The sequence below is a fragment of the Paroedura picta genome, chromosome 6 (genome assembly GCF_049243985.1).
Source record: "Paroedura picta isolate Pp20150507F chromosome 6, Ppicta_v3.0, whole genome shotgun sequence".
NCBI lineage: Eukaryota > Metazoa > Chordata > Lepidosauria > Squamata > Gekkonidae > Paroedura > Paroedura picta.
Genome location: NC_135374.1, coordinates 21,400,242 through 21,413,312, shown reverse-complemented (window position 1 = coordinate 21,413,312; position 13,071 = coordinate 21,400,242). Strand labels below are relative to the sequence as shown.

The following is a 13,071-nucleotide window of genomic DNA, read 5'->3' as shown; positions in this document are numbered from 1 at the left end:
TCTTCCATATTCTTGGGTTTACGTATTAGGCTGAAGGAAATTATGCTACTTGAACCATCTCAGTTCTTAGGGAGCAGTTCACATTATAAAGAGTCCCGTTTTAAAACTACCTCATCTGCTGTAATGTCTAGACAAAGGCGAGAAGGCAGCCGTACACCCTGCTCCTCATTTTGCTTTTAGCAGGTTGTGTCCTTGCTGTCACCATCAAGAAACATGATTTTTATGCTACAAAGCACCCTATTTATTTTCAAGACACGTCTTCAAATAACCCATTTGCCATCATAAGAAATAACTCGTCTCATTAAACAATAACCACAGGAGACTTTCGCCTTATGAACACTGGCGTACTCTGCACATAAAACATTTTAAAGAAACTAATTTAAGGAAATGGCTGTTTCATTTAAAGCAGATGCGATTTATTCTGAGCAAACCAAGATTTATAGTTGAGCATGCAGCAAGAGAAGGCAAAGGGTAGGGACAGAATATATAGTTCTTCAATCCATAGACAGGGGAGCTAACTAGAGCACTTAAGACTTCAGCACATGGTGCTCTCAAATTCAAAAATGCTGCTAAAGCTATACAGATTTAGGCTTAGCAATTAATGGACATTTGAAACAAACAATTCTTAATGCAAGATTTTATTTGAATTCTCATTCACCCAACTGAATATAACCTATAAATCCTTACCTATCATCGAAGATTACTTCCACAGAATTGTCCTGATCCAATTAAAGACAATGGTAAACAGAAAAATCTGCTTTGTGTATCATTCGATGTACCAGGAACTGTAGGGATAACAGGATGTGAATCTGGCCACAGATGGTATTTATCCACATGACTGATTCCAAGGAAACCTGCATCTGATCTTCATTCTTGTGTAAGAATCATGTATAGATTGCTTTGAAAAGTATGAACAGAGCTAGATTGAAATAATCTGGTTGTATGTAGTAATGGTGTAAAATTCTTGAATGCATTTAATATATCTGCCCCAGGGCTTGTGTTCAGTATTGTGCCAGCACCCACACCCAATATTCTTCGGAAGCAAAGAAAAATGCAGTTCATCCCAACCACCCCGGTAGCCTTGTGGACTGATAACCGAACAGATGTAAGCATCCATGGAATGTTGTTCATCACACAATGTCTAATTTTTTTTCAGTTACAACAGACCACATTCTTCTCCACTTATACCTCCTCATGGTGACTAAAGCGTGTTTTAGCATCACATCCTAGTTTCCTTCAAAGCAAATTTCAACACCGGTTTTCTTGAAATACATCAAACACACTTTATTACCCATGCTCATACATTAATGGGTGGCATTACAACAAATTTGCCCTTTAACAAAAGAATATCAAAATCCCCCCCCCCCCCCCCAAGACTCCCTGTGTTGCTCAAGCCACACTTCATGTACTTTGGAAACACTGGAAAGGCCTGTTTTCAGATTAACTGGAGAAAGGAAATTTATCCAAGCAGTTCAAAGAATGCTGTTCTAAACATAGTTTTTTTTAAAAAATTGGTATTTCCAGGATTTAAGGAGATGTCTAGCATTCTTGCTCTGCATTTTAAAAAATTCTTCTCCAAATCAACCTGTAGTCATGCAAATGGTATGGTCAGTGGAAGAAACCAAAATATTAGTAAGGCCTCATGCGACCTGATGGAGGTGGTGCTCGATTTGGAGGTGTGATTGCTATGTCCAAGTAGTCACCTATCTGGAATTTCTGAGACTGCAGGGTCATGGAATCGTCTGTGCCCTTTCTTCCCGACATTGTACTGCCAATCTCCTTCACCCTGTGGGAGAAAGCAAGATGTACAATAATTTGCCTCCAGAAAATAAAGTATCTGAAGATCTTATTAAAAACTGTGTTCAGCTTGAACATAAAGATATTGGATGAGAAATATGCCCTGTTATGTAAGAGACTGCCCCTAATCCCTATATTTGTGAACTTCCAAAAGATCTGATGATTGCCAAAGGCTTGGATAAAAGATCCAGTTTGACATCAAAGCTAGCAGGACATTCCTTAGATGTTCTTGACATGGGAGCTCTAGAGAGCTCATTGATTAAAGAAGACCTTATGTCTGAAGCCTCCAGAGATCCCTCAGATCCATGATCTGAAGCAATGATTCAGGTTTGACAGATTCCTTTACAGTACAACTTTCTCCAGTATTTCAAAAAGAGACCCAGGAAATTTCATCAAGCTGCTGTTCAGCCTTTGTCAAACCAGCCTGAGTTGGTCCACCACTCAAGTGACTCAATCTTTCCACCTGAGTTATTCTGCTGCACCTTGTCTCCTGACCTAGGATGCATAGACGCAAAATGCTCATCTATCCGCACTCACATAAAAGTCCAATTCACCAACAGGAAACAAGATCCCACACCACTGATCTGACCACAACGAAGATTCTAAAATCTGCACAGAATTGGAGAAATACCCCATTGAAGTTTAGTCACTTCAAATCCTATTTTAAAAGCCTATCAAGCTGCTTCTGACATGGTCTACAGAGCATCAGTATTTCCTCTTCAGAATTGTATAGCTTTCCTGTCTTCCTTTATTTCCTTTTAAACTCCCCATTTGTACCCCTATGTAGACGGGAACCAAGAACAGCACTGGCATGGGGACATCCACTGTTCACCTAGTCCACTGACAGACAGCAACAGTCTATGGTCTCAAGCAAAAGCCTTCCCCAGCTCTGCTTCCAAAGATTATTCCTGTCTGCAGATATCAGAAGTGAGCCTGGATGAAAACAGCTAAAACTTGTTGCCACCACTGGCTCTATTATTACCTGTAACCGGGCCTTTTAAGATCCGTGAAAACAATTGCAAAGTTGAAATGTGTGCCCTTCTTTCGTGCTTCTGGATAGACTTCTTTCACTAAACTGGTCAGTTCTTTTAGAGTTGCATCCATCCTGGGGAGGACAAATTGAGCAATCCATATTGTAAATTAGCACAGCAACACCCTAGCACCATTCTCCAAGGAACTCAAGGTAGCACACAGGATTCTCCAAATTATATTCAATTATTAAGGCTCTCAAGAGAACAAGAAAGAGAAAATTGTATTGAATTTCTTCAGTCAGCCTCGTCAGAGTTGGTTTCATGTGGGACACAAAACTATAGCTCCAACCACACTACAGAACTTTGGCCCATTTTTTAATATGCACTTGACCCTTTTCACTACACCATATTCCCAAGCTGCTGTTTGCCCATGCATATTATAAGGACGTGCAAAAAGCAGAGAAATAGTAAGGGACAAAATAGAAGTCAACTGCTTCAAAGAACTTGAGCATGATGTAAAGTTTCTTTAGGTATCTTATTTAGTTCATTTACTTATTTTATTTATGTTGTGATGTATTGGCCACCGCTCTCAGCCAGGCTAGCTCGTGGTGGCTTACAATCATGATAAAATTTACAATAAAACCCAATTTTTACCCTGCTTTCTCTCCCAATGGAGACCGAAAGCAGCATGCATCATTCTCCTCAGCTCCATTTCATCTTTACAACAATCCTATGAGGTAGGTTTGGCTGAGAGAATGTCTGGCTTAAGGTCACCCAGCAAGTTTCCATGACACAAATGGAGATTCAAACCTGGGTCTTTCAGAAACTACTCTGACACTCTTAACCACAATATGATACTGGCTCACTGCCCAAATTTCAAAGTAATCCAATCAGTTTATAACATTCAAAGACACATACCAAATAAGCAATGTATTTCATGCATATTGACTGTTCTGTGACAAACTTGGAAGCAGAGCCCCAGTTAAGGCTGAGAGTCAAACTGTACTGCTATTCCTGATGTCTCCCAAGATAGATAATATGGAAGTGAACAGAATTTTTGTCCATGGAAAAAGGGAGCAACCTTAAGAAAACAGCTAGTATAGAAAAAATAAATGCCAGACCAATGCTATGATCTCCTGACTAAACTACACACACCATACAATAAATCATAATAATTTCATAATAACCCTATGGAGTTACATCAGTCAGGTACCTTCATGCTCTTTTCCCATTATCTTTTTCTGTGAACATAGGCTCTATGCCTTCAGCATGCAGGATGTCAACAAAATGGATGTTGGATGGATGTTCTGCTCTTCAGTCATATATCAGAAGCTCAGAGTGTCATCCATCAGACAAAAATACAACAGCCCTCTTTGGTCTGTCATCAATAATCCATAATCATAGAATCATAGAGTTGGAAGGGGCCATACAGGCCATTTAGTCCAACCCCCTGCTCAACGCAGGATCAGCCCTAAGCATCCTAAAGCATCCAAGAAAAGTGTGTATCCAACCTTTGCTTGAAGACTGCCATAATGCCGAAAGCAAAGCTCTGGGAGCCAGACTGACAGCTAGCTGCCACTCACCAGGTATAGATCTGAAGCTCACTGGATGGTACATTTCCTCGGGCAAACTCATCCATGCGGTGGTGCCGCCCATTGTTGGTGGTGAAGACCCTTAGTAAGAGAGGGCAGGTCTGCAAAGCAAAGGGGATAAATTAATCCATCCACAGAATAAAAGGCCAAAAGCATAACCACATTGCAGCACTGTCCCTTCCAGCAACATGTCATGCCACATGTCCAGTAGCCACTCAGGTGTAGTCTTAAGAATCTCCCTTGCATTCAACATGGAAACATTACAACAGGCCTACTTCAGTATATGAACAACATACACTGCATCTCTGAATTCCCCATCTCTCTTATGTCTCTCCCATTACCAACCTTACCCTACAGATACTCAAACTCGCCCCACAAGCACAAAGTAAATCATTACTGAACACTTCATTAATGAAACAAGCGACAGTATTATCCTTCCCATTATGGGATCCATGAGGCTACCTTATACGGAATCAGACACTTGGCCCATAAAAGTCAATATTGGGTAAAAGTCAGATCTAGTTGATTTTAAACAGATTCTCAAGAATTAACAAAATAAAACCATGGTCATAATGTAGATCATGTCTTAGCCTATAGGCAGCACCACAAAAATCATGATTTTTGTATTGGGTCACCCCAAACTCACTATCAGATTATATGTTATGACAATATTTATAGATTTCAGCACACATATTATGGCACAATATTTGGCTACCTGTTTGGAAACAAAAAGTGGCTCTTAATTTTTCCTTCCTTACATTAGGAATCTGGGGAAAGATGATCTTATTGTGAACTCCACATAAAGTGAACATCTGAAAAGAACATGCCCAATGGACTCCCAATTCCCCACATTCGCATATACAAATTCTCTCTGCTTTTGAACTATTTTTATAGCACTCCTCGAGCAATGCAGGTGGTACAGCAGAGGTTTTATCTTGCAGGTTAAGCCATGGACAACATGGGGTGACCTGATAGAAGAGTCCTTGAGGATTCATAATGATCTGTGCTTCGAAGGTAGAAGAAGAACAGTTGGTTCTTATATGCCACTTTTCCCTACCCGAAGGAGGCTCAAAGGGGCTTACATTTGTCTTCCCATTCCTCTCCCCACAACAGACACCCTGTGGGGTGGGTGAGGCTGAGAGAGCCCTGATATTACCACTTGGTCAGAACAATTTTATCAGTGGCATGGCGAGCCCAATGTCACCCAGCTGGTTGCATGTGGGGGAGCGCAGAATCGAACCTCGCATGCCAGATTAGAAGTCCGCACACCTAACCATTTTTGCATCACTGCAGCACCACAAAGCAGTGATTTCTTTATTTTTCTGGTTACCCTGTGGCTATGAATTTGATAGGTGATTTGATGGTGAGGATTGCCATCCTGAGGATCCCTGATATGTGCTTTGGAATCATGTTTTTGACCTGTGGTGAAGATAGTTTTTTTCTGGTACCAGCTGTGGCTGTGGACATATGTGATCTGATGATTAATTTGGGGTAAAGCAATTCAACATTCCTGCAAATCCATGCTTTGGTACCAACTTTTTGTGCTGCGACAGTGCTGCAAAGCAGTGGATTTGAGATTTTTGTGTTGCAATCTGGACCAATGGATATTATATGTGATCTGACAGTAATGTTTTAGAAACCAGTTTTGCATCCCCATAGCCCCACAAAGCAGTGGATCTGTGATTTTTTAATACAGTTTGTGACGATGAATATGATATGTGGATCTGATGGTGAATTTGGGGTGACCCAACACAAGTCCTGAGGATGCATGAGGATCCATGCTCAGAAACCAACGTCTTGTTTCGTGGCCCTGCCACAAAGCAGTGGATCAGATTCATGCTTCAGCACTAAGGTTCTGCACCATTGCAACAGCACAAAGCGGTGTGTATGTGATTTTTGTGGTGCTTAGACTAAAACATGTTCTACACTATGACCGTAGTTTTATTTACAGAGGCAGGTGAGAATCATATGAAATCACAACTACCCATGCCTCAGACGTATGTTTTTCAGTTGTTGTACCCTTAAGTGTCAGATTTGTGTTTTTGTTTTGTTTTTATGATCCAGTCCGCAATCCTGCCTTCAGCATGTGATTTCATACTGGATTTGGTGAAGTTCTGTATTAAAAAAGCAAAGGATCTGTGTAAATCTGGGATTTACTTTTTCCAGTATTGTCTACTCCGACTGGCAGCAGCTCACCAGCACAAGTCCTTCACATCCCCTACTGCTTGCTCCTTTTAACAGGAGCCGCAGGGAATTCAACCTGGGACCCACACGCCAAGCAGAGGCTTTATGCATGATCCCCAGCCCATTCCCCCCAAACTAGCACCATTGTGGGGGTCCTTGACACGTCTTATCTAGGCACACACCTAACTTTTGCAAACGGTACAGCTTAAAAACACAAAGCCCAAATACCACGAAAGAGATGTTTGCTTTGGTTCAGCTAAGAGGCATCCTTAAAGGGCGGGGGCTGAGCGAGGCCGCACACACCCGCACGTGTTCCTCGCCTGTTGCCCTGGAGGTACACCAGAGTTGCCAAAAGCTGCATTGTTTAATGCAGGGGTAGTCAACCTGTGGTCCTCCAGACGTTCATGGACTACAATTCCCATGAGCCCCTGCCAGCAAAAGCTGGCAGGGGCTCATGGGAATTGTAGTCTATGAACATCTGGAGGACCACAGGTTGACTACCCCTGGTTTAATGTAGTCCGTTCCTACCTTCAACGGTCATCCACCAACGGCGGAAAAATCCTTTAAAAAATAATCAACCGATGAGCAGAGAAGCGCCGCGCGTCGACAAGCCCGCCTGTGCTGCGGCGGCGGCGGCGGCTTGAGGTGCAAAGCGCTCCTACTGTCCCCGTCCCCCATACCTTCTCCCGGTCGATGGGCTTCTCCGGCTCTTTCTTAATCTCCTCCTGAGTAACGCGAGACTCCACCGCCATCTTCCCGCCCGCTGGCCCCGCTCGCCGCGAGGACGCCGCAATCGGGCAAAGCTACGAGGAGAAGCCGAGGGAGGGACTCTGCGCAGGGCTGGCCTTCCAGCGCCCGGCCCTTCCTTCAGCCCCACCGACGCTGCTGCTGCTGCTGCCGCCGCTCGCGGACCCTCCGCCCACCCCGACGAGTCCCTATTCTGGCTGAAACAAGATGGCGGCGCCCATCGCGGTCGGTTTAGCGGGTTGCTGAGCGGGCCGCCTTCGCCGCAAGACGGTTCTCTCGCGAGACTGAGGGCGCAATTCTCGCAAGATGTGGAGAGCGTCTGGCAAAGTGAGGGGGAATGCCCCACCCCGCCTCTCATAAGTGGGGAACAAGGAATCGCGGCCCTGCGGAGGGATGCTGAAAAGGGACCCCTGTTGAAGATTAGAATCCTCACGTGATGTGTACACGCGTGTTTAAGTGTGTCTCTGGGATCCCTGCTCCCGTCCGGTGGCGCATCCACAGACGCTTCCCAGCGTTTCCCGCAGCTGCCTTCGCTAATCCCAGGGAGCCGCTTTGTTTAGCGGGTTCAAACAAAATTAATAAAAGATCAAGTCGTTCCAACCTGAACCAGGGCTCACTTCATCAGATATGTAGCGCCTGCTGCCAAAATACAAGTTTAGTAGTTTAGGGTGGGTACTATGTATTCAAGTATTGTGTGCTAGCGATGTAAGTCCCCAGATGAGACCTGGGGATCCCCTGGAATGAGAGGTCGTCTCCAGTTTATTTAATATTTTGATTTCTATCCCACCACTCTCCGTGGACTCATGGTGGGTTACATAAAACGGATAAAAACCCCAATAAAACCAATCATAAACCCTTTAATAAGCATAAAATACAAGAAGCAGCAGGATAGTACCCATTCCTCCACTATTTGCAATCAGTCATCACAGAGTGTGGCTCACAAGATGGTATCCTGTTAGCCAGAGGAGAGGCCCTGGTTGTTCCTGATCCTGCCCTCAACCTGGTGGAAGAACTCCCATTTTGTAAGCAGAACTTTACAGAACTTAGCTCTGTCAGGGCCCTCAGCTCTTCCAAGAGCTCAATCCACCAGGTTGAGGCCAGGATTGAAAAGGCCTGGATCGAGGCCAGGTGTGCTTCCCTGGGGCCAGGTACCATGAGCAGATTAGCACCCACAGAGTGGGTTAAAGAGATTCTGTTCCCTTGGAGAAAATAGTAGCTTTGGAGGAGATCAGGGCCCTGATGGAACTAAAACAGTTCCGCAGGGTCCGCAAAAGGGAGCTCTTCCGCCAGGCATTTGGTTGAGGCAGACTGGAATCAACAACAGGGGCCCTGAACCTCCCTCCCAGGAATCCATACGCCCGATCTGAACCATGAACCTGTTCAAGCCGTTACTCTGATTAGAATGTTACCTTCGGTTATGGTTGCCACTGTTATTATTATTATTATTATTGCTGTAGTCCATTTATATTTCACTAGTAATCAAGCCCACTGCAGCTAAATGCAGCGGGCGCTAGACCACGGAACCCCCGCAGCCGCGCGAAGCGTGGCTGCCGGGGGCTCCCTGCCCAACGGCCTGATGCTGCGAGAGGCATGGTCTGTCAGGAGGAAGGGGCCAATCAGGCCCCTTCCTCATCACGGACAAAGCCCTCTGCCTGAGGGCTTAACGAATTATTTAGTCCGCGGCGCCGCGTGTTAAGGATGTGGAAACAAAGTTCCATGTACTGTTTATGTTCCATGTGAACCACCCTGAGCCTCAGGGGGGGGACAGTATACAAATATAGTTAACAAAATAATAAATAATGAAATCAAAACTCCATAGCATTATACAACACTGAGGTCCCTCCCTGCCTCAAACCCCACCTGCTCCAAGTTCCACCCCTAGCATCTCCAGGAATTTCCCAACCCAGAGCTGGCAAACATAGTGTATGCTGAAATTACACCTGGTAGTCTTTAAAGTGATACTGGCCCCACTATAATTGTTTGAGCAGTGTACGGAAAGTCCCTGCCTTCCCATTAAAAGCAGTATAGCATGCTTTACTATCTTGTGTGAATTAGCTGGAGGGTAACATGCTCTGAAGACTTGAAATGCACTCTGTCAATATGCAGTATTACTGATTGTGGTAGTATGTTTTATTTGATCCATTTTATGTTCATGTGCCTATTGAGAAGTGGATTTGCTGCTTTCATATAATGTCACAGTTTGGCCTCTTCCACCAAAGTTGAGCCAGTAATTCCTCTGGATCAGCTATCATTTTTGGGAAATCAACTATCATAAACTGAAGCAAAGGAAAAGTCTATTGTGATTACATTCTTAAGTCTAAGACAATTCCGCATCCATGCAGGAAACACTGTGCCAGGAAATCTGTTGTTTAGTAGACTGCGCAATATACTGATGAGGACAAAACCAGCTGTCATTAAAAAATACACCCAAAAGATGTTTGTCCCAGCATGTTTCTAGCTGCATTCTTTCTCAAGGGTTGTTAAAATAGTTGGGGACAACACAAGGAGCTTGCACGTGCATATAGCTTTTAAGATTTCCTGTACCAAAATACCATCCCTGAATGCATCTAATTATATCTACATAATCTCTAGTATTTTTACCAAGAGACATACAGTCTCGATAAAATATATATACAAAAAGAAAATAGCCTCGTATCATTTTTCAAGAAAATGATACTTGAAAGTGGTTTTCCATATCTGTTAGAATTTATTGAGACTGTATGTCTCTTAATAAAAATAAAAGATGCTCATATTATTAGAGAATTTGAATGTGATCAAAGCTGAGTTTTAATGCGTGGAATTTTAAAGTTATGAGGGTGTGTAACAAAACTCAACTTCAGAAGAATAATTCTTGAGTATTTTTGATAGTGCACAGAAATGCAGTGATATAGTAAGATGGACAGGTTGATTTTTTGCTTTTCATGTAACTGTGACAAAGACTGTTCGGCTCTAATCCCATCTCCTTTTGCACTTTTGCTAGGTCTATCCAAAATGCAAATTGAGCAGCTTGGAACTTTGGCAACCTTTAGAAGAACTGAAACACCCAAAGAGATGCAGCCACACCTGTACTTGACCTGCTTGAGGTGAACTGTCTTTAAGTGAAATTTGCACCCTATTTACCACCATTACCCAAGTTTCACAGAAAACAGAGCAGAATAGAGGAAGGGAGTACCGTTTACCAACAAGAACCAAAGCCAACTGTAGCACCCTTTAAACTTTGTCGAACCTATGCTTCTGGCATTGTCTGCCTCAGCAGAGCAATCCTAGCATTCTTTCATGATCTCCTGTTCAAATACTAACCAGGGATGACCCTGCTTACCTTGCACTACCTGATGAGATCTGGCTAGCATGGTCTATCCAGAGCAGGATAATAACCTGTATTATAATATCTAGTAATTATATTGCAAAAGCAACATGAAACACTGTAACTCATTCTACACTGGCCTGCCCTTGAACCTGGGTGTAAACTGTACAGAGCTTTTATTCCAATCCCTGATCGATTCAGTCCCTGCCGTCTACACAGAATGCGATTTCCGTTTTAATTTTGGGCAATTTAAATTTTCCTTCTGCAACAAGCAGGATTGATCCGGAGTGACCCTACCTTTATTGTGCAATAGCTTAGAGTGCTTTTAAACCTCAGGCCTATGGCTGAAGACAGCCAGTTAACATCAATCCAATTAAATCTTGAGTCTCCCTCCCACCCCTACTGTCCTTCTGTTCCCCCGTCTGATTCCTCCTTGGTCCAACATCTGTAACCATCTGTAACCAGTATTAATAAAATGCTAAGGGGTAAGCGGGAGGAGAAAAGGCGGGGCCAGTCCATGATAAATCTCTAAAATGCTGCCCCTGGCCACCAGAGACGGGCCCACGCTGCTGCGGCCCAGACCCACCCCACTACTCTCCACCCTTCCCGCGACGACCTCCAGAACTACGCAGGACACCTCGCTCAGGTAAGCTGGCGGGGGGGGGGGGGGCTCTATCCCTTCACTTAACCCCTTCTCCCCTTTCAAAGCCCTTCTCCCTTTTACAAATGGGCTTTGAAACTAGTCTGGTTATAAATCGCTATCAGTAAAAGCTGGTGCAATAGTGATTAATTGCAGATTTGCAAATTTTATAATGTTAACATGTTTTGCATAGCTATTAATTTGTATTGGTTTTATTATATTTTAATAATATGTGTAAATTGCCCCGAGACGGTATTGCAGGAGGGGCGGCATATAAATCCCTAAATTAAATAATAAATAACTAAATATTTAAAAAGTAATCTGAAAATAATAGCTATGTTGTAAATACAACATCTGCAAACTGCTAAAACACTACATCACAGCAGTAGCACTACGATACTCCCAGGAAGGGCTTTCTTCAGCAAAATATCCTTAACGTGTTTTCCTGGTAAATCATGCAACAGAATTTCCTTTCATTTGATTCTGATCTGAAATACATTGAGGATTAGCTAGATGGCACTCAAGTCTGTTCCCATATCTAAAGAAATGCTTTCAACTTCAAATTGAGGCATTTTGTCAGAAGACCCTGTTATTTTATTTTTCTTTCCTCCCTAAATGATACACAGAACATACCTAAAGTGTTCTACGTTATCTTTGAAAGGAGTAAGGTCTTTCATATTGCATTGCCAAAAAACTACCGTGAGTTTTGTGGCACCTTAAAGACTAGTTTTAGTGTAAGGAATTTGGCCAATCTTCCTCCTGGCAGGTAACCCTGCCAGGTGGATTTGAGGCCAGAACATTTCAGTTTGTTCGTTCACAGGCTCCTAATATGCATCTACTCAATGCTGATCCCTCAAATAACAATATTACAGTTGTTTTAAGAACAGATCTTGGAAAGCATTTTAAGAATCTTATTTGTCATGCAATTAAGAGCACAGTATGTTCATAGTATAAAGAAGGGGGGTTGCTTGTTTTGAGTAGTAACTGCATATTTAAAGGGGAGGCACAGGAAATGAATTTCCAATCTTTCCCCTCATAGGCTGATGAATCACTTGCATTCTTGGCAGCCAAGTTCAAATTCACAAGAATGCGCACTTTGATCAACTTCCTTCAAAACATCATTAAAAAAAATAAGCAGAAAGTGGCAGAATGGGGGAAGACAAAAGAAAACGTTGCTTCAATGGGCCTGTATGGGGAAAACATCACAATGCAGAATTGTCAGGAAGACCATTTAAATATAAATATCCCCCCTCCCCTCCCATTCATTTTACCATTGAACAAATGAAAGTAATCCTTATTGGAAAGAGGTTAAAAGGACGATTTGCCTATGGAAATATTCATCACAATTAAATACAGTGTTTTGAATTTTTTCAGGTGTGCAAGAATTCACCTACCATATTCACTTCTGTGGCTTTTAGGAAGCAGGAAAAGCTGGATTGCTGGGCGGTTTCCCTTTTTTAAGGTAAATAACCTTGCAGCTCCATCATACCACCAGCAGTATTTCCAGTGTGCAGATTTCACTGGCTAAGCTGGTTCTGCGAGTTCTATTGTGATGTAGACAGAGGATGAGAAGATTCAATTGTTCCTTACTATTCAGTTGACTTGTGTAATTAAATTCCATAGCTTTAAGATGAGCTATAAAAATATGATTAATAACAATAAATGTTAATAATGACTCACTGAACAAAGTAACCTTTAAAGACAGTAATGCTTTGGTAATAAGTATTTCTAAAGAAGGTAATTGTTTTCATTTCATTGAATACATTTATATGTCACCTTGCCATCAGGTTATGCAAGGCCGTCAATATTCAAATATTTTAAAATGCATTTAAAATA

The 13,071-nt window shown here is 42.7% G+C and overlaps 1 protein-coding gene and 1 long non-coding RNA gene across 4 annotated transcripts; one reads left to right on the top strand and one right to left on the bottom strand.

Moving 5' to 3' along the window:
* Positions 1-622: 622 nt before the first annotated feature.
* SAP18 (Sin3A associated protein 18) lies at positions 623-12,728 on the bottom strand. Of its 2 annotated transcripts, none has more exons than XM_077341685.1 (4): positions 12,630-12,728; positions 4,352-4,461; positions 2,780-2,902; positions 623-1,786 (listed from the first exon to the last, which is right to left on the bottom strand). In XM_077341685.1, the coding sequence occupies exons 1-4, from the start codon at positions 12,630-12,632 to the stop codon at positions 1,630-1,632; spliced, it is 393 nt and encodes a 130-aa protein (XP_077197800.1). In that variant the 5' UTR covers positions 12,633-12,728; the 3' UTR covers positions 623-1,629. The 2 variants fall into 2 exon arrangements, with proteins under 2 accessions (XP_077197800.1, XP_077197799.1); XM_077341684.1 differs by lacking the exon at positions 12,630-12,728 and adding an exon at positions 7,225-7,534.
* Positions 7,481-12,748, top strand: LOC143839541 (uncharacterized). 2 transcript variants are annotated; one of them, XR_013231754.1, is made up of 3 exons: positions 7,481-7,618; positions 10,272-10,374; positions 12,610-12,748. It is a non-coding gene; the product is annotated as an uncharacterized LOC143839541 (long non-coding RNA). The 2 variants fall into 2 exon arrangements; XR_013231755.1 differs by lacking the exon at positions 7,481-7,618 and adding an exon at positions 7,684-7,959.
* Positions 12,749-13,071: the final 323 nt, after the last annotated feature.